At 38.8% G+C, this 22,018-nt stretch overlaps 1 protein-coding gene across 4 annotated transcripts in view; it reads right to left on the reverse strand.

Annotated features, from left to right (window-relative positions):
• dock11 (dedicator of cytokinesis 11) overlaps window positions 1-16,130 on the reverse strand; it is a 139,291-nt gene extending 123,161 nt beyond the window's left edge. For 2 of the 4 annotated variants that reach the window (XM_034677073.1, XM_034677076.1), the window contains exons 1-2: window positions 15,814-16,114; window positions 1,455-1,571 (exon numbers count right to left, since the gene is read on the reverse strand). In XM_034677073.1, the coding sequence (XP_034532964.1) occupies window positions 1,455-1,571; window positions 15,814-15,918 (222 nt within the window). In that variant the 5' untranslated portion in view covers window positions 15,919-16,114. Of the gene's footprint in view, window positions 1-1,454; window positions 1,572-15,813 lie in introns of all 4 variants that reach the window. The other 2 variants (XM_034677077.1, XM_034677075.1) reach the window with 2 other exon arrangements.
• Window positions 16,131-22,018: the final 5,888 nt, after the last annotated feature.

Raw genomic sequence — 22,018 nt, forward strand, 5'->3', positions numbered from 1 at the left:
TGAAATTCAGAGCATGACAAAGAGCACAGAAAACAATGAGACCCTGATACTACTCTGACAATACTATAAAAGCAAACTCAAGACCGACCTTTTTAGTCTCAAGTTTTATTCTTAAAACAGTTTTACCTCATCTTACTTACTTACTTACTTACTTTATTTATTTATTTATTTATTTATTTATTTATTTATTTATTTATCTAGTTCAAATTGTAGTCACTTTTTATTAATTTTATTTTATTTTATTTTATTTAAGTATAGCATCTTATGTTCATTTAATGGTTTAATACTTCAGTTTTTAATGATCTTAGGAATGTATTTTATTTTGGTGAGTTTAATTTCCTGTGTTGAGTTTTAACATCCAGTGTTTCCTCATTAAGATATCATGAGAGCGTTTCCTCAGTTCGTTCAGCAATTTCTTATTTATTTATTTATTTTTAATTAATTTTATTTTCATTGTTATTATTATTATTGTTGCATATATTGTGTTCTTAACCTTAGGATTGTGGGGTGGGTTTGGTGTTAGGAGTCGGGGCTGGGGTTGGGATTAAGATGGGGGGGGTCTTTTTATTTATATATATATCTTTCTTTCTTTTTTTATTCTATTTGAAGTTGTTTTTATGTACAGCACTTTGGGTTACAATGTCATTGTATGAAAAGCGCTTTATAAATAAAGTCTGATTGATTGATGATTGATAAACCTCCCTGAGGAGATAAGGCACGCAGAGTATTTTAAATCTCTACTTAAAACTCATTTTTACAGACTTGCTTTTATGTGACTTCATCCTTCAAACCGCTTTACTTCTATTTTATTATAATTTTAATTTTTATCGAACTAATTAATTTTTTTTCGAATTTATTTGATTATTTGATTTGATTACTTATTGTTTCAGTTTATTTATTTTATCTTATTTTTTCATTTATTATTTCATTGTTCCTAATTTATTCTTTTCACTTTCTCTAATTTTCTGGATGTGATGTCGTCCTCTTATTCTGAAAACCTTGTTTATTGTCCTTTAAATGCTTTTATTTACTTATCCATTTTATTTTTTAATCTATTTTTATATTTTTTGTATTTTTTTTTTTTTTTGTATTTTGTATTTTTTTTGTATTTATTTATTTGTATTTATTTATCCTTGAAAAACCTCTTAAACAATGATTTATTGGTCTACTGTCACACCACTTCATTCTGTTTAATGTACATGTATTCTTTTTAAACTTTTGAATTGTAAACACTTTGTAAACATTTGTTTTTAAAGGTGCTATATAAATAAAGTTATTATCATTATTATTATTATTATTATTATTATTATTATTATGATAAAATGCTGTAAGGAGGGCACATGCCGGCATTTGAACTCCACAGCTTCCTGTCTTTCCCTTCATCCAGAGGAGGAGGATGACCTGGGTGAGTGCCAGTCCCAGAACACACAGAGAGAGCTGATGAGAAAACTCACCGAGACATCGTCGACCGGGCACAGCAGCAGGTCTCGATGGGGGTCACTGTGGATCTGCGCCTTTCTCTGAAACACCACGTTCTCATAGTCCAGAGGTTCGATGATCTTTGGTTGCTCCTGAGAGGAAAAGAGGCACAGAACAGAAATATCAAAGTTCAGACACACAAACTACTTTGTTTTGATCCCATGTTCTTTTTTTTTCTTTACCTTTTCCATTACACATATATACACCATAACAAATAAATAAATGAAACAAAAACAGACTGTAAAACGGGGATAGAGGTAGGATAAATTCAAGGTTTAAAGATCAACTGCAAAATGATTCACTTAATATCATATGCAACACATGAAGGTAAAATATGTTCATGTAAGTCAGTTTCATGATAACTATTTTACGGTTATTTAGTTTTTTATATGATGGTTTTTACGTTAGGCTGGCATATTTTATCATGTGCAGTTTGTGTTCATGTTTTATGCACGATAGAGGAGGAGGAGCTGGAGGTGGAGGATCCTATCAGACAGCTGAGACCGCAAAGGTGGGTTAGATTTACGTCACTTCCGTCCTACGATGGAGGGGAGCTTCCAGTTCACATTGGAGGAGCCGTTAAGCCGGCTGAGAGTGGAGGTCTGCAGCTGGACTGTCTTGAAGAAAACAAGCCATCCTTAAACAAGGAAGTACCACCACTGTAAAATCATTACGAAATATAACTTAATGACCCTTGACAGTTTTTTTTGTTATGTAGATATGTGTCTGATGTATAAAATAATTAATGATCAGGCCCCACCACCACTTAAACAATGTGTGTTACTCTGCAGCAACAATCTTAGGGAGACCAGGGCATCAGCAAGAGGAGACTGTTCAGCTAAACGTAGGAAGACTGCATTTGGACAGTCTGCATTTTCAGTCAGAGCAGCAGGAAAATGGAACTCAATCCCAACTTACATTAGAGACTGTACAAGCCTCAGTGTTTTTAAAAGTAAACTCAAATTATGGCTCAAGGAAAAACAATCATGTGCTCATCTGAATGCATCAAATTAGAGACGATGAAATGTAATTTTAAATGTGTGGTTCTTAGTGATGGACTGTGTTGAGTAGCCTATGTATTGTTTTAAATGCTAGTATGTTTTTTATCATTTGTATTGTACATTTGTTAACACCTTCCTGCCCAGGGACCACAGATGAAAATTAGCTTATAGCTAACTCTGGCTTGACAGTTTTTGTTTTGCATGGCCCCTGTCAAATAAACTAATAAATAATAATAATAAAAAAAATAAAAGTAAGCTGATGGAAAATAAAAATAACATCCAATTTTCATTCACAAATCAAATGATGCATCACTGCAACAATAATTTCATCAACAAATATGAGTATTTTAATATTTGATTATTTCTTCGTCATTTTTCATAACTTATATTTTAGGCCCCTTTAATACAGATATTCTTTTGTATTTATTTATTTTTGATTTAACTTCTTTCCTTCATTTTTCTAAAGTGAGGCAGCACATGAACAGACATTCACTACAACATTCTACAAGACAGAGACCCCATGATCCCATGTTCGGATAGATATGAGTTCACTGTGGATCCATTAAGCTCTACACGCTCTTTCTATTTCAGAGCAGTAAAAAAAAGGACCCCAACCCCCCGGACGTTTTTAACCACTCTGTAAAAGCAAAGCCACAACGATCAGAGAGTTAACCACAAAGCTCAGAGCAGCGTCAGGAGGAAACAGCCGCTCAGAAAACTGTGGCTGTCGAATAAAAAGCACAAAAGGACACGAGACAAGAAAGGCAAGTGAGGTGATACAAACAAAACAGTGGTTGTGATAAAACATGTGAAAGTTTTAGATGGTGCTCTTTATAAAAAATGAAGTAATAATGAAACACATCACAAGGAGACTTATATCACATGCCCCCTGAAGTTTTAGCTAAAACTAACTTCCTGTTTTGAGTTTCATAGAGAAGTGAGTGATATGAAATCAGCCCTAACTCTCTGTCTTAAAGAGGCCTACAGGCTAAAACTGAACAACTAGGTCAGGATGTGATCACAAGTACAAACCAAACCCTCTGAAACATTCTGAATTCATTCCAAGAAAGTGCCTTTTAAAGCTCCATCTGAGCAGCCAACAGGGCGATGAATAGCTTAGCCAATAAGCCTTGGCCGAGGGACGCCGAGCATGTATGGAGCAGAGGAAAACACACTGGGTTTGATGATCGGCATCCGTGCTACATAACTGAGCCACCGAGTCTGTGGGAAACACATGCAGGGGAGAGGGACTAAAAACCATGACTGTGCCCTACAGCTGGGAGAGTATGAGTCAGTCGTTTTCCACTTTGGACTCAGATTTCCATTCATGAGCGGAGATGCACACATTTATATTTCTCTTGTAGAACTGATGGAATGGTAACACCAACACAATAATAATAACAGTAGCAGTTAAGCTAGTGTTTCCTTCATGGCCCAACAAGTTTCATTTGTGGTTCCACAAATGTACATATTCCTTGATATGGTGGAGCTGGTCTGAGCTATATGAGAAAGCATGCCATGTGTGATTATATTCCACTGTAAAGTAATATTAAAGAGAGCATACAGGCTGTAACCAAGCTGCAACCTACGGTCTCAAAATATGAAGCCCATGCGGAAGGCTGGCTGCAGAGACACAGGAAACCACATACACACCCATTCAAAGAGACGATCTTTACAGCAGAAATAAACATGTTTACAGCCTGGTTCAAAAAACGGCTTCGGTCCGAATAGCTCATTTCTTTATCGGCACACACTGTGCGGGGGTGACTTTTTTTCATAACATGACAGTTCAGAATAGGGGTGGGCAATGATTTTCGAACATTTGAATATTGGTTCACTTTGTAAAAATCGAAGAGTTATTTCTAATACTTTTTTAATTTTAAAGTGAATTTTTCATTGTTCTTCCCTTGTCTGGTTGTAATACTGTATTCCCTCCAGACGGTGGCTATAGAGCGTCTCAAAGATGTTTGCTAACTGCATTAAGTAACAGAAGAAGAAGAATGCTAACTGCATTAAATAGCAAAAGAAGAAGAAAACATTTGCGACAGTCGCAGTGATTATCTCCGTTACTGAATCTCACACTACTACACATGTATTTCCACAGACTGAGCATGACTGTAAAATGTAAACACACGCCACGCTGCGTCACAGAAACACCGACATAAAGATGGAGACAGATGCTGTCAGTGCCCGCTACTAGCAGCACCTCATCCTGCTGCTGGTTAATGTGACTGTGACACAAACGGACCGTTAACGGGACAGGTGTGTCTGAGTGTGTGTGTGTGTGTGGGGGTGATTATTCGAACAATGGTCGAATAGATGCCAATGATTATCAAATAATATTTTGGCTTGAAATGCCCATCCCTAGTGTGTATACATTTGTGTACATGTATACGTGTAACAATTACTTTGTTTGCTTTTTGTATTATTGTTGTTATTGTGGTAAAGGAATTCTGTTCAGACCAAAATTGTGGGCGTGGCACACTGTCAAGTTTGGAGGTTTTCTTAACAATCTGCCAAAAACTTGGAACATTTGCACCACCCAAGGGGCACAGGCGGTATACTGTCAGATCTTGCTTTGACATCATGTGGTGGCTTATATTTTAGGCGGCGGTTTACATGTGGCGGCGGCTCGCGTAGGCGGCGGCTGCAGGTGTGCGAGGGCCCGTTCATCGCCGCTTGCGGCTTTAATTATAATTATTGTTGTAATTATAACAATTTGGATAACTATTATCGTTATTATCATTAAGCTTTTTGTTTGTTTGGCTTTAAATATTTTTTAAATTTTTTAAATCTTTTAATTTATTGTTATTTTCTTGTTATTATTAGATGATTTTATTCTTTTATTTTTATAGTTATATGACCCTGTTAATTACCAGTATTCAACGCAACTGTCATATTATGTCAAAAAAGTTCTAATAAACAAAGTTCCTAAAAATTGAATAAAAAACTGAACCATGCAAAGAGAAAGCCATACATAGATAAACATGATCCAGAAAAACACAGCCACTTCTCTGGACCCGAGCTCATTTAAGATGGAGAGTTAAAATCCATCCTGTGGTCTGATGAATCAGAACATGACATTCTTTTTGGAAACCATGGACGCTGCATCCTCTGATCTACAGAGGAAAAAGACCAACCGGCTTGTTAACAGTGCTTTTTGGAATTGTATGTTTTTTTCTCCTTTTATTCATCTTTACTTTCCATTCATCAGAAATGTACCCCAGCCACCGAATGTAGGTACTTTCTCTCTTTCTGGTTGGTCTCTGCTCCCGTCTTCTTTCCGTCTATGATATCCTGGTATTTTAGCCACGAATGGAAAGCAAAGTTTTCCCTTTCCATGTTCTCTGACCAATAATTTGGCCCTCATTTAAGTCGGTTACATGCTCATGTTCTCTGCAGATTTTTCCACAAGACTCGACTTTCTTTGCGTCCACATGAACCAGAGCTGAGCATTTTTTAAACCACCACTGACAAAAAAAGTTTGGCTACTTTTAAACTGTGACGTGTTGGATTTGCCAACTACTCCGCGTTCTGTATCCTCGCCGTGATCTCTGTCACACAAAGAGAGGCCACTGCAGAAACCTGAGCAGCAGCAAAACACCTACATGTCTGTTGAAAGCATTACACATGACTGAGCTGCTCTGCTTCCTGTCATGTGCAACAAGCTGAACCGCAGCGCTGCAAGTCAGAGGCAGAGTCGATGACTGATCATGTTACAGAGGAAAGGAAGGAGGGGAGACAGAGAGAGAGAGAGAGAGAGAGAGAGAGAGAGAGAGAGAGAGAGAGAGAGAGAGAGAGAGAGAGAGAGAGAGAGAGAGAGAGAGAGAGAGAGAGAGAGAGAGAGAGAGAGAGAGAGAGAGAGAGAGAGAGAGAGAGAAAGAGAGTTCTGCTTTCATATAAGAGAAAGAAGCTGAAGAATCACAAGCAGGCGGTTGTGAAGCCACAGTGCTCCTGATTGAGAAACACAAAGAGATGCTAACACTCTGCAGGATGTTGCTGACACTTGGGTGTAACTGCATGCAAACAATCCTCCAATAAACTCTCACACTGTGCACACTACCAGCCTGCAGGAGGACACACAAACACCAATAACTGTACAACGCTTTGGGGACTATGATGATGATGATGATGTTAGCATTTCCAGATGTCTGTGTCGCATTACAGACAAGCTCATCTCAGGCACCCAACATGACCTGGTGGATTATATCACGTTGGCCCGAGGAGCGAACACACACACAATGGATGAGCGCAGACACTCGCAGACACGCAAGACACACAGCTCCACTCACTGTCCCACAGCTGACCCCGCTAAGTGTGTTCATGAGACACACGGCTTAACAGAGGGACGAATAGAAACTCTAACTTTCATCTGTCATCCTCTCCCTGTCTACTCCATGAAATGCATGAATACCTGTGAACAGTGTCTCATTGCACCAACAACATGTTCTGATCATGACGAGCTCAACAGAGAAACTTGAAGTCCGAGGTGGTTTCACTCTGAGGGGACCATCAGGTTTTTATTCCTTGCTGTCCATGCATGCAAAGGCAGATTTCAGATTTTAGTGTCAAACCTGAAGACTGAATAAATAATGGACGGAATATCCGTGAAGTCCCCCATCTGTACAGTGTGCGCTGATCCAGAAATGATCTATCCAGACTACACTTGATTTTTGAACCAGAACTTAAACATGCTTATTTCTGCTGTAAAGATCGTCTTCTTTGAATGGGTGTGTATGTGGTTTCCGGTACTTCCGGAGCCAGCCTCAAGTGGACACTCGAGGAACTGCAGTTTTTAACACTTCCAAATTGGCTTCAATTCTCGCCGCCGGAGGTTGCTGCTTGGTCAAACCTTTATATAAAATGGACGTCAAGTGAGGCCGTCACAAAAACTGCTCCCCCTGGTGGCTGGCTGCAGTATAGGTAAAAAAACTCTGTCTCCCCCATTCATTTGAATGGGGCTGCGGTCAAACTTTAAAAATGAAATACATGTGGTACGAATGTTTCTCACATCCGTATGCTGTGGTGATATGTAGTTAGTATTTGACGGTTTTGTGTTCAAGGCCTCTTTTTTATGAAAAGTTTCTTTTTCGTTAGTTATTAGCATAGACTGTAAATAAAAATGGACAGCGTTGCTCCGCCTCTTCCTGTTGTACGGTTCTGAAGCCAAAAAATCCCCCTCCTGGCCGCCGCCATTGTGCAGCCAGAGCCTGTGAAGCCACTGTAATAAGCTCCGCCCTGCAGCGTAGCGTCACAAGATGCTGTGTGTGAATCAAAGGAAACCCGGAAGTAAAACCCCGTTTTTTAAACTCTAATAACTAACGAAAAAGAAACTTTTCATAAAAAAGAGGCCTTGAACACAAAACAGTCAAATACTAACTACATATCACCACAGCATACGGATGTGAGAAACATTCGTACGACGTGTATTTATTTTTTAAAGTTTGACTGCAGCCCCATTCAAATGAATGGGGGAGACAGAGTTTTTTACCTATACTGCAGCCAGCCACCAGGGGGAGCAGTTTTTGTGGCGGCCTCACTTGACGTCCATCTTATATAAAGGTTTGACCAAGCAGCAACCTCCAGCGGCGAGAATTGAAGCCAATTTGGAAGTGTTAAAAACACCATGGGGGAGACGGTTTCTTGACCTATACTGCAGCCAGCCACCAGGGGGCAGACACTCTGCTGAAAGCTTCACTTCCAGCCGAGCGAGACGCACCCCTGGTTATTAGAGGTTAAAAAACGGGGTTTTACATCCGGGTTTACTTTGATTGACCGCTGCCGTAGAGGGAAACTCTGTAGGACCTCTGGACGGTATGCTGTAGGGCAGAGCTTGTTACCGTGGAAACACAATTTCCCTACTGCGCAGACTCTGGCTGCAGAAAATGTACAAGATGTCTGTGTTCTGCAACGGGATATTCTGGCTTCAATTCCGTGTCATACCAATAGGTGGAGCGATGCTGTCCATTATATATACAGTCTGTGGTTCAAACCCAGTAGTCGAGGCAAAATACAAAGTACTAATGTACTTCAACTAGAAAAGTAAGAGTAGCAAAAGTTTACACACGGGTAGGATTCAAAGTGCTTGACACAAAAATAAGATATAGAATTTGAAGAATCTAATTACATTAACATATAAGATAAAACGCTTGATGCAGTCGGGGCATCGTCACCGTTAATTTGAAAACTAAGCTGGATTATTTTGCAAAAGTCCATAGACCACAAAGAGAGATAGCCATATTTGGTATGAATTGCAAAATTGGAGCTTGTATTTTTTTTTTTTTACTTTTTTTAAGTATTGAACTGAAGATGGTGGCTGCAGGAAAATGCTGGTTGAGGAATATCGTTGAAGAATGTGCAAAGTTATCCTCTTAGTTTGAATAGATGGACAAAAAGAAGTAGGAGGAGGAGAAGGAAGAGGAGGAGGAACAAGAAAAAGAAGAAGAAGAAGCAGAGGAAGAAGGATCAAAGAGCTGACATCCCAGTCTTTATTTGGAATAAGAAATTCTACTTCACAGCCCGACTCCTTACACACAACAACAAAGACAACGTGATGTTTTCTTCAGATTTCACAGTTCACTGGTCGACCTTCCTCTTCCAGTTACTCATCACAAGCTAATAATCCACTTGAACAGTGTCAATGTCCAATGTCCCTGTTATCCTTCACTATACATTAAAATCCACCTGCCAGCTAAACGACCATATATGGACATATATGGCTTCACTGCCCTCTGTGCCCAGTGATCCAGCAGCATGACTTCATGATGGCGGTACATGTAAACCAGACTCAGTGGAGTACTTGTGTTTGATCAACAGTGGGGGACATGTGTATGGACTATAGACTGACATGCTGATGGACAACATGGAGCCAGATGTCTCTGTGCCCTTTACATTCTCTATGTCAAAGTGCAATCACTGACCTCAACAACAAGACAGATCCTTCTAGTTCAGACTGAGCGGTTTCCTCCCTGAGCACAGTCCAGACCTTTACACTCCTCGATATATGAAGGGTTCCTGTTAACCGGTCTCTTCATAGTCTAGCTGGCATGACAGGACTCTTATTTTCTAAATCAACAAATATCAAGGCAGACCCCTGATGATCATTTCTGCAGATATGACAGGCTGAGAAGAGGAAGCCTTTATCATCATTATATTCTGCTAACAACAAGCAACCCCTGACTTTAAGGAGAAACTGTTAGATCAATATAAATATTGCATGTTCAACTGGCACCTATAAAGCTAAAGTAGTTAATTTTGTATTTTGAGTTTAAATATTGTCCTCTTTGTTTATGAATTCTGCTGGCCATGAGCGTGATGACAGGAAGAACACAAAGCACTCTCTTGGTTCTTGTCTATGATGGTTGTATTGTTTGTTTGTCTGTGTGAAGCCACAGACAATTTTCAACATAGTGGACAAATAAAGTGATATTCTATTGTGAGTACATCTTCACAAGGATGTGAGAAATGAGCTCTTCAGACTGAAGCTGTTTTTATAACCAGGCTGTAAACATGTTTATTTCTGCTGTAAAGATCGTCTCTTTGAATGGGTGTGTATGTTAGAGATGGGCAATGATTTTTGAATATTCGAATATTCGTTCACTTTGTAAAAATCAAAGAGTTACTTTGAATATTTTCTCATTTTAAAAGTATAATTTTTCATCGTTTTTACCGGTGCCTGGTTGTAATACGGTATTCCCGCCAGTGGGTGGCTATAGAGCGTCTTAAAGATGTTTCCTAACCGCATTAAACAACAGAAGAAGAATGCTAACTGCATTAAATAGCAAAAGAAGAAGAAAAAATTTGCGACAGTCGCAGTGATTTTCTGTTTCTGAATCTCACACTACTACACATGTATTTCCAGAGACTGAGCATGACTGTAAAATGTAAACACACATGCCACGCCGCGTCACAGAAACACCAACATAAAGATCCACACAGACGCTGACAGTGCCCGCTACTAGCAGCACTTTGCCCTGCTGCTGGTTAGCGTGACTGCCACACAAACGAACCGTTAATGAGACAGGTGTGTGTGTGTGTTTGTGGGTGTGTGTGAGGGAGGGGGGGTGATTATTCGAATAATGGTCGAATAGATTCCAACGATTATCGAACAGTATTTTGGCTTGAAATGCCCATCCCTAGTGTGTGTGGTTTCCGGTGATTCTGCAGACAGCCTCTAGTGGACGCTCCATGAACTGCAGTTTATAACACTTCAGCATGGGCTTCATATTTTAAGACCAGATGTTGCCGCTTGGTTATCACTCAGCCCTTTTACTAATCCCCCGCCTGTGTTAAGTGCTTGATCCTGATTGGTCAAAACTCCATAACAGTCCCTCTTGGATTTCGCGGGATTTTTTTGTGATTGTTGCGTCCCCAAAAAGCCTGAATTTGCGACCGCTTTTTGAAAAAATTGCGGTGAAAGGTGCGATTTTTATTTTTTGCTTTTTTCCCCCCAATAACATCTCAGGGGCAAGTAAATATGCCAAATTACAGTTGTTTTTAGAAAACATTCTTGATGTGGCCACTGACTGTATTTTGATTCTCTTGATTCACAGAAAAATGCCATGAAAGGACTGTATTGCACATTTACGACGGTCCCTGAATGTACCTGCAGTGACAGATGCACTTGACAGGCAGTTCACGCACTCTGAACTGAATCTGCATCTTTGATGACTTGGAGTTGATCAAAACTTACTAAATGTGTCTGATGTATCATCAAACTGGATTAAATCAATCTGTAGACGCAGAGCTTTTTACGGTGAGAGCGGCAACAACGTCAAACATCAAACAGTAAACAGACATCCCCCGGTTGTGTCTTTGTCACTAACGCACACCGGGGGTAAAAATCATCAATGAAGATGAGACAGATGCATGGAGGTGAGGAGAGCTGGTTCATAAAACACACCTGCTGCAGGTAGAGACCAAGCTAACACTGAGCCCCTCAATCTATAAATAACAACGTTGTCATGGTCACTTGTCCTGCCTGCTGTCCCCTCTCTTCACCCGTTCTCTGTGTGTGTTTTATTGTTGAAAAGTGCCGATCAAGGGAGGACTTACGTTTATGTTCCTAGGAAGTGAAATTGATGACAAAACCGATGACGTGCAGGGGCTGAGGTTAAGGTAATTGGTCAAAGTTGCGGTGATTGTATAAAATTGCAAGGCCGCGAAAAAATCGCGCTGATTGGTTGAATTTGCGTTGATAGTTGCGATCGCGAAATCGCAACTTCCTGGAGGGACTGATTGATTCTAAATAGCATGAGCGTCGCCATGGGACAAGACAGATGGTGCTGTTACGTCACCTTTTTTTGGATGTATGAACAAAGTTCAGTGTTAATTGGTAACTAGGGACGTAAGGATATATCTCAAGACGGTAAAAATCAATACAAATAAGGGTGGACTAAAACCGATTCAACAACATTTATATTGCAATATTATAATTAAACAGTAGAAGGCGCTATCTGCATTTCACTCCTCTTGTTCAACATCATGAAGTCTCTTGCACTGCTCTCTCCTCACTCACTGAGTGGAGCGTAACAGACATGGAGGCAGCAGGTGAAGACCGAGCAGGTCAGGATGAACCTTTGTGTTTACAGTCTGAGGTACGGCAGCATTTTGACTTTCCCTGATATTCATGAAGAACAACATGTCAATTCACAGCCAGGAGCATCAGCTGCTCTTTAGTTTAGTTAAAGGTGACATATCACGCTTTTTTCATCAATATATATTGGTCTAAGAGGTCCCCAAAACATGTCTTTAAAGTTTATGCTCAAAAAAACACTTTGAAATCAGATTTTGGTCTGCCTGAAAAGTCCTCTTCTTCATTCCTCATCAGAACACTCTGTTTTCCCTCTGACCACGCCCCCTCAGGAAGTGGATGTGCCTCGGCTCTCCAGCACGTTGATCTAATGTTTACATGTTGGCTGAATATACACGGCTGCTCAGAGAGCGCGTTACTTCAACCCTCTGAATCTGATCCAGAATCTGATCCTGATGGAGAGGCGCCTGTAGCAGGACCTTTCTGAACCATTGGTCACAGATTTAGTGTTTCTTGTTGTTTTATTTATCAGTATGTAGACGTGTGTCTTGGTACACAGCTACGAACATGTAGCTATGTGGCTATGCTAACTAGCGCTAGCACTTATCCATGATAAATAAAAATCATCCACTAGATCTTCAAATCTGCAGACGTGGGGAGTAAAACCGACCTCTGCCAGAAAGACAGCAGGACCTTTCTGAAGGATTGGTCACAGATTTAGTGTTTCTTGTTGTTTTATTTGTCAGTATGTCGACGTGTGTCTTGGTACACAGCTACAGCTACAGCTACAGCTACAGCTACAGCTACAGCTATGAACATATAGCTATGTGGCTATGCTAATTAGCGCTAGCACTTATCCATGATAAATAAAAATCATCCACTAGATCTTCAAATCTGCAGACGTGGGGAGTAAAACCGACCTTTGTGTTTATTAAGACAGCCTACAACTAGCATGCCTCCCTCCTAAGCTCCTTGTTAGCACACATTTGTGCAGGTAATGAAAAACGGGGGAGGGATTCAGTATTATTTTATACAGTCTATGGGCTGAACAAGCTCTGAGCTCTGACTCCGTGACAGACCGGATATTGTTGTTACGTAACAAAAACACTGAAGTCTGAAACGGCTCGTTTCACACACATTTACAGAAAGGTGGAGAAATCAGAACAGGGGCAGAATGGATTTTTTTCATTCTCGGGGGGTTTGTAGACATGCCAGGGAAACATATTTCAGGTAAAGAACCATTAAAAAGTCAATTTTGCATGATATGTCACCTTTAAAGAGATTGACCTTATTTGTTTTAATATTTAATACTTTCATTTGGGAATCGTTCACTTTACATTTCTTTAGAATTGTTCTGAAACTTTCCAACAAGGTATTTTTGTACGCTCATTTTGAGTTTTTCTGCAAGGTGCTGCTCCTCACGTTGATATTCAGCGTGTTTAACATTTTGAACACCTCAATATGATCCATAGCTGTTTAATACTGTCAGTAATATACATTGTGTCGTGAAGTAAAATTTGATTTAGGGGAAAAAAACGTATTTGGCATTATTTTTGACATGGAAAACTTTTACGTTTTTTTAATGATTAAATGATAATTGATCGTTAACATTTCCAAAGATCAATCATGCAAAATACTTGAAATGCACATCCCTAATTCAAAGAGATTGACCTTATTTGTTTTAATATTTAAAACACTCACTTGGGAATCGTTCACTTTCCATTTCTTTAGAATTGTTCTGAAATTTTCCAACAAGGTATTTGTGTATGGTCATTTTGAGTTTTTTTGTAAGGTGCTGAAAAAAAGTGTGCAGTGGTTTTATTTGAGTTACAACACACCTTCAAAATGCTTACAAAGAAATATAAGAGAACAAATATATATCCCAACTGTCCATATCTGAGAATTTAAATAAAATAAGTTATTTAAATTTTGAGTTCAATCCAGTTTTCTTGAAAAACATCAGAGAATCGTGAGTGAATGGTATCGTGAACCAAAAAATCAGGATTTGAATTGAATCGTGGGTTGAGCGTTTCCTTACATCCCTATTGGTAACATATATTTATGCTGACTGTCAGATTACTCAGGAGCATGTTGCAGACCTAAAGCCGGAAAAGGATCTTGGGATCCAGTCTTCTTGGGTTTTACTGAAAAGCAACTTTCAGATTCTGTACTCAACCAAATGTTTTCTCATGTTTCCTCTTTTGAGTTCCTTCTTGGAAACATGAGAAAACATTTGGTTCTCTGGAAATGCGAGGGCAAGAAAAGGAAAGACAGCGGATCTTAATCAAGAGTGACTTTGTGGAGACGAGGAAGTAGAGAATGAACACACAGAGGAAGCATGGTCACATCATGCCAGAGGGAATCCCCATGTGAGAGGAACGTCGGTCATGAAACCTCCACAAAGCAGCGCTTGTTCTCAGTTACCAAGCCAACCGTTTAATCCAGAAAATGAGCCGCCAAACCTGAACACACAGAAACACGCTTATCACACGTGGCTGAGGAAAGACACAAACACACTCCAGACCCTGTTACAGAAAACCTTCTCACATGATGGTAATCTGTGTGCGTCACACTAAAGATGATCATCATAAGACTGAGGCCTAATCCCAGGGGAACAAGACTTTATGTCTTACACAAACAGATCCAGTCTCTAAACTACCAATGATGTGCCACATAAAGACAGACAGATGGATTTCATAATGACTAAAAGAAAAGAAAGATATCCAAAAGACAGCTCTGACATCCCTGAGAGTAAAAACATGTCCGTCTTTCACACACTGACATGTTCATAAGTTCCCACACACACAAATGCAGCATCAGCAGGATCCTAAACACTATTCATCTCAAGCCAGAGCGCCTAATCCCCTCATTATTACAGTCTATTCCCAGCCAGTCACTCAAATTAAGGAGATATAATCCATCAGGAGATATTTGAGTCTGCATTCCAGTCATAAGCAATGTAACCATTTATAAGAACATGCATTAGACTGCCTTCTTTTGCACAATGTGTGTGTTTCCAGCAGGAATAAAGAGGCACATAGACAGCTCCAAGGCAGTGACGGGGAAGCCATGCTGCAGCTGTCCAACTGGCTCCTCTCCTCATCCGCCAGCACACAAAAGGAGCCGCAGAGCCCTGAAACCATGTGTTCCCCTGCACAATGTCAGACTATGTGGTCCTGCTGAGGGTCCGGGAGACCATGCCCATGTACAGACACCTTACACACTCTGTCTTTAAGCATTAAACAGAAGATAGACACCAGCACGAGGAGACTGTTTGAGTGCATTCACAGACAGCAGAGCTTTGTAGGTTAACGCGGAGGTTCGTAAGCGAAGTGAGCGGAAAGAGGAAACAGATGTGAAATATTTTGAGTAATGTGAGGATTTAAAGAAGAGAGAGGTGGAGGAACTATGAAAGGAGACGCTTAAATCCCCAAGGAGAACAGTGGTATGAGAGTTAGCAGGCTAATATCGCTGTAGCGGTGCAGACGAACTGAAAGCGAACTGACGCGTTCGTTCCCATTCATTGTGAACAGCGAGCGGCGGATTCGAAGCGAAGCGAACCGGTGGCGCGACTTCTCCAGCTCCCCCCCTTCACTGTGTCATAACCATGAGTTTGACTATAATGCTGGTGTCGTTTACAGTAACACGCCTTTGTTGGGAGGTTTTTAAACAGATACAACATCTTAGTTCACCCCAACAAGCGACCAGACATGCGAGGGACGCGTGTTCGGGCGAACAGCGCGCTGGGTCCTCACATTGATCTAAAATGAGCGACAGGGTTTATTAATAAGGAAAGCTCACCACCAGGTCCAACGGGGTCCTCACCGCCTCAGACACGCTCTGCCTCACCTCCGCAGCAGTCCCGGGTTTGCTTAACCTCTTGGTGAATTTCCGCACCTCAGACATGGTGCTCCTCTTCTTTGTAAATCCACTCTGTGTGTCCCGGGGTGAATGTGAGCATGCCGCAGTACCGGACGGCGTAGCAGCTCTGTAATGTGTGTGTGTGAGTGTGTGTGAGTGTGTGACAGCCAGATGTGGGTTGTGTCGGAGGAGAAGCAGCCAGCGGTGAGCGTCGCGAGGCGGGGCTGCTGCTGCTGCTGCTGATGAGAGGAGAGCAGAGAGGCGGTGACAGAGAGAGAGGTCTCACTCCTACCTAGATCCGCTTCAGGTCAATGAGCAGACTTGAACAAAGATCGTATATGTAAAGAGGACGACAGAGTGGGCGTCAACCAGTCAATTACAAACCAGACTTAATTAAAGGCACTGTGAGGAGTTTTTAACTGGCTGAGAAACAGACTGAAAGTGACACTGATGCCCCTTTATGACCCTCAAAAGCAAACAAGACCATCCACAACAACCCTGATACCTTCTCTGTTCTCTTTTAATGCCTGAAACTGTTCTGAGGGGGTAGGTATCAGATCAGATGATTGACATCCCGCTCTAGAAACATCCTTTTTTGGCTGTTTTCATGGCAAATAATCACACCGTGTGATAAATCTATGTGTTAAACGCAACAGCATGCGATTATTGTCTGAAGACACAAATTTTGCATGTACAGGACAAGAGATGAGAGGTATCACTTTGTCCTCAAGGGGGCGCCAAAATCGATGCAAACCAAAAGTTGCTCCCAGCAGCTTTAAACTGATTGATCCTTTTTAGGGATGCACCGATCCTACTGTTTAGGTCCTGATACCGATATCGATACCTGGGCTTTGGTATCTGCCGATACCGATACTAGCCGATCCGATCCCGGTATTGATTTAACAATCTTTATTCCTTAATGTGAGGATAGAATCATGTTTTGGCAACTTCAGGCTTTTCTGACTTTGTAAACCAAAATAAAATACACATTTTTAAACTGACAGTATCATTATTCAAGAGATTATGAATGTGTACCAGCAGTTTAGTGAGTTAATCTTCATCACCAACAGATATTACAATTCAACTGTAAACCTCAGCAGTGGAAAAGAGGAATTAAATATTCTTTATAAAAAACTGCTTCAAATGAGAAAATAAAAAAATGTCAACACAGTGTTTCCCACAGAAGTACAGTGTACCTGTGGCAGGGAGGAGGGCTATTAAAATCATTGAATACATTATTACTCTACCCAGCTTTGCCCTTCCTGTTTCCCTTCTCTGCGTCTGATATTGTGACAATATTAATCAGCAGCACATTTTATAAAGACGTCCAAATAACACAACTCATGATATGGATCGGCTCTATATATCGGCCCCTTGTCACCTGTAGTGGCCATTTGTCATAAAAAACTCAAAGAATAATTAAAGTATCAAACTCAAACTTTAACTAAACTTAATCAAAGGGTCACTGATGCACCGTGGGGATGTGATGTACGCAGGCAAAAGAAGTCTAATGTCAATGCAAAAGTTCAGCGGTTTTCAATGGTTTATTTCTGATGGCCAGCAAGCAAACAAAAAGGAACAAAGAAATCAGAGCTTCTGCGGCCTCTCTTGCGCTGGTAAAAATACCATAGGCCCACCCAGGTGTATGCCAGCGTTCTGCCACCTACCTACCTAAATAACCTCCGGTGCCCACAGTTCCTAATTACCAAAGAAAGGAAAACATACAAAAGAAATACTAAATATACAAAAAATCTAAATATACTAAACAAATGACTAGTAAAAAATATAACCCCCAAAATCTAACTTAAATGAGTTATAAAAAGAAAAGTTTAGATAAATCTAACAACTAATACTACTTATTAATTCCAAACTAAATAAACAACTAAATACAAAGAATAAACAAATAGCTCCAACATCACAGATATCCGATCTAGCTTTTTGAGTCCGATCTAGTTGATTTTCGATACCAAGATCGGATCGGTGCATCCCTAATCCTTTTAGTCTGACTTGTTTTAGAATCAAGCAGTAAAAAGTTGAAGACATCAATGAGCTTATTTGGTCTTTAAAGACAACCTTTGTTTTGGGTTTTTTTTTTCTCTCAGTTGATTTTTTTATACAATTATTGAATCCTTTTGATAAAATCACAAAGGAAACCATAATGCTTTCATAACAGTAAGTACTGTCACTTAGGTATTCATGTGACAGATAATCAAAAGCTTTTTTCTGGTCTAAACCCAGGACATAGAAATCTAAGTTTTTACCATAAATTATTTCTCTTAAAGAGTTTAGATTGTCCCACATCTGACAACCTTTTATAGCACATGTTGCTCTTTCTTTATAATTACATCTAAAACATAATTTAGTGTGTTCATGATTATTTTAGCTAATATTTTGTAATCAGCATTTATGATTGTAATTTGTCTGTAATTGTCTTTATCATGTTTCTCACCTTTTTTGTACAACAAACACATTACACCGTGGTGAAAGGAGTCACTCAGAGCACAGTCCTTTAAAATCTTATTTAAAAACACAGGTCAGTAGGTTGATGATGTCGTCAAAGCACTGTTTATAAAATTTGGCAGGCAGGCCATCAGGACCTGGAGATTTACCTGTGTTTAGTTGGTTTATTGCTGTGACGACTTCATCCCTCCTGATCTCTCCTGACAGAGCAGAAAATGTACTGGCATCATACATATTAATATGTTTTAAAAAGGACTCAAGGGTTTTCTTTCCAGATCAGATGTTAGGTAAAACAGGCAATGAAGGAAAACAAAATATACTCCTGGCAGCATGCCCTAAAGCAGGGGTTCCCAAAGTGTGGGTCGGGACCCCCGTGTGGTCGCAAGACACAAATGGGGGGTCGTGATATGTTTCCAGAATGTTTTTCTTTTTTTTAATTATCTAAAAATAGTTCATTTTACCCATTCTAATAAAACATATGGACAAAAATAGACGCTAACCTTGAAATAAAACCTTGAAAATAGAAAATGTAATGAGTTTTCTGCCTTTCTTTATCCCAGATGACTCCTAAGTTTAGAGTTAGTGAACAGTTCATTATCAAAAGCATCAGTAGCAGCAGGTTCCATTCATTACAGCACAGGAAACACAGACACATGCTCATATAGGGAGGCTCATTTTCTGCAGACCAGCTAAATGAAGCCACATTAAATCACTTTGAGGGACAGTGAGGGTCACAAGTCTTTGGCATCTATATTTTGTGGGTCATGGGATGAAAAGTTTGGGAACCCCTGGACTAAAGGACTAAAAAGTGAGTTATACTGCTTCTGGATGTTCAGAATAACAGCACTCAAGCAAAGTACAAGAAAATGAAAGAAAATGGAATGTCTAATGTATACAAGTTGTTAGAAACAGTAGATAACTTTTACTGGATGGAAAAAGTAACTAATAGAATAAATAAAAATGAAAAGTCGATCGAAAAAAGATGTTTCTTTCGTAGCAAGGACAGGATATGAATAAATGTAATGTTATTTACCTGTATGAGTGTATGAAAATATCAAAGCTTATGTCTCTTATTTATTCATGTATTCATTTATTTATTTTAACTTAGTTTTTATTATTATTATATACCCCTTTTTTTCTCTCTCTTTATTATATAATTTATTTTCTGATTTTGTATGGGTGAAGGGTCACAATAGTTCCAACAAAACATTGTGTTAAAATGGTTTGAATCTGTAATGTATCTCATGTATGAACAATATTGACACAATAAAGTATTTAAAAATATAAAGTGTTTTTTTTAAAGTTAAATGAACAATCGGACTAAGTGCATATAGACATGTTAATGGTTGCAGAAATGTGCTAACAGCATAATAAGTCTGGCTTCATGTAGGGTTTAACAATTGTATTACTTTTTATTTTTATATTGATTTAAATGTTGTTTTATTATTTTATTAATTTTAAATATCTGTTTTTTTATTTATCTACTCAGTTTTATTGACATTTATTGCCTTTATTTTATATTCAACTCTTATCCTTACCCTTTTTAAATTATTTATTTTAACTATTTATATTCTTAATGTTAATTTGATGCTTTAGCTTATTTTAATTACACATATTTTATTGTTGGTGGTGTGGATTAGTCTCTATTTCAAAATCCATTTTTGTTTTTTAATATCTTTCCATTATTTTATTTCTGCTTCTTTCTTGTTTTAAATCACTGTAAAGCACTTTGGGTTCCATTTGATTTGTATGAAAGGTGCTTTATAAATAAAGCTTGATTGATTGATTGTATATAATTCATCTGAACAGCTAACATAAAATTAATAAACATGTCATAGTCATTTCTAAACTTAGATGTTCCATGTTTACAACTTTATATGTTTCATAAACCATCACGAGTTGTTCTCAAAGAAAATAATAACAAACCAATACCAAGGATATGAATGTGCTATAATGCTGCCACCTTGTGGTTAGGGCTGCAAACTGCAGGGGACGATTTTGCCTTTTTCTTTTCTCAACAAAAATCTCACAAAAGAGCTTTTCAGTGTGAGTGAGAACTGTGAAAGTTAAGGGATATTATGTTTATGTTTTTTAATGTTAATTCATTTGCTAAATTAAAAAAAATACACACAAAAAAGCAAAGATAATTAATATACAGAGCAGGAAGAGGCAGAAAACTCAGCTTATTTCAAGCCTCCACTCCAAGTTCTAATATCACAAATCAATTAGAAAATACTAAATTGACACACACAGAGACAATAATTGATACTAATAATGAAATAACACAACAGTTAACTAAATTAACAGTTAATATGAATACAGTTATTAAATTAACAGAACTCAAAAGTAGAAAATATGAATATGATGTGTATGGAAACCTGAGTATGTGGTTGAGCATAATCAGAATAATTAAGTAACAGTGGTTTAATGTTTTTTAAGCATCTTTTATAACATTTTAAAGACAAACAGTTTTTCACCACATTGGAATAAATACTCCAGAGTTTGGTGACCCTGAAACGTATCGAGAATTGACTTCTACAGTCAAACATTTAGGAAGATGAAGAAATAAAGTTTGATGAGTGGACCTGTGAATTTAATTTGAAGTACACTACCAGTCAAAAGTTTGGTCACACCTTCTCATTCAATGGTTTTTATTTACTTTAATTATTTCCAACATTGTAGATTAATACTGAACTATGAAATAATATCCATTGTGTACTAACCCTACCTCTGAACAACACAACTGATGGTCTCAAACACATTAAGAAGGCAAGTCATTCTACAAATGAACTCTTGACAAGGCTCATGTTCATTAGAAACCATTCCAGGAGACCACTTCATGAAGCAGACTGAGAGAATACCAAGAGTGTGCAAAGCTGTCATGAAGGACAAAGGGGGCTACTTTACAGAATCTAAAATATAAAACAGATTCTGCTTTTTTAACACTTTTTGGTTCATTCAATAATTCCATATATGTTCTTTCATAGTTTTTCAGTATTAATCTACAGTGTTTACTATAATTAACATGAATAAAAACCCTTGAATGAGAAGGTGTTTCCAAACTTTTGACTGGTAGTGTAAGTCTTGAAGTGATCGGGGGTATTTCCTTCACGTTGTTTTTTATACAAAGAAACACATTTCAGAGATATTGATGTTATAAATATTAAGAAGCTGGAGTTTCTGAAACAAAGGAGCAGATGAGAACGGTGGCTTCAGTCAATCCATCCTAACAACACGTTTCTGAAGGAGCAACATTTTACTCACCTTCAAACTCTAGTCTTCGTACATCATTTAAGTTTATTTCATCCTCCACTTTTTTATCACAATGAACAGGTATGTAGGAAAGCTGGACAGACTCTGGCACATGTTCCTGTGTGCTGACTACAGAGGTAAATTACTGCATAAAGAGTTACACATTGATGTTTGAGGAGACAATCAATTTCTTTTAACAAACTGAGTTTTAATGAAATCTTTTAACTAATGTAGTTTATTTCTTTCTTCTTTCTATTTTAAATTGGATATTTTCTGACAAGGTATGGTGTTATGGAATGAACCTGATATTGGATCTGTTAGATGTTGGGCATACGGGCACCCTGCGGGGGTGTTAAGAGGTCTGAGCCAGCTTCAGGCTGTGACTCGACACAGAAAAGACTCAATGTGTGAGTCTTAATCCTTTGGAGGAGTT

Source organism: Notolabrus celidotus, chromosome 23, assembly GCF_009762535.1.
Source record: "Notolabrus celidotus isolate fNotCel1 chromosome 23, fNotCel1.pri, whole genome shotgun sequence".
NCBI lineage: Eukaryota > Metazoa > Chordata > Actinopteri > Labriformes > Labridae > Notolabrus > Notolabrus celidotus.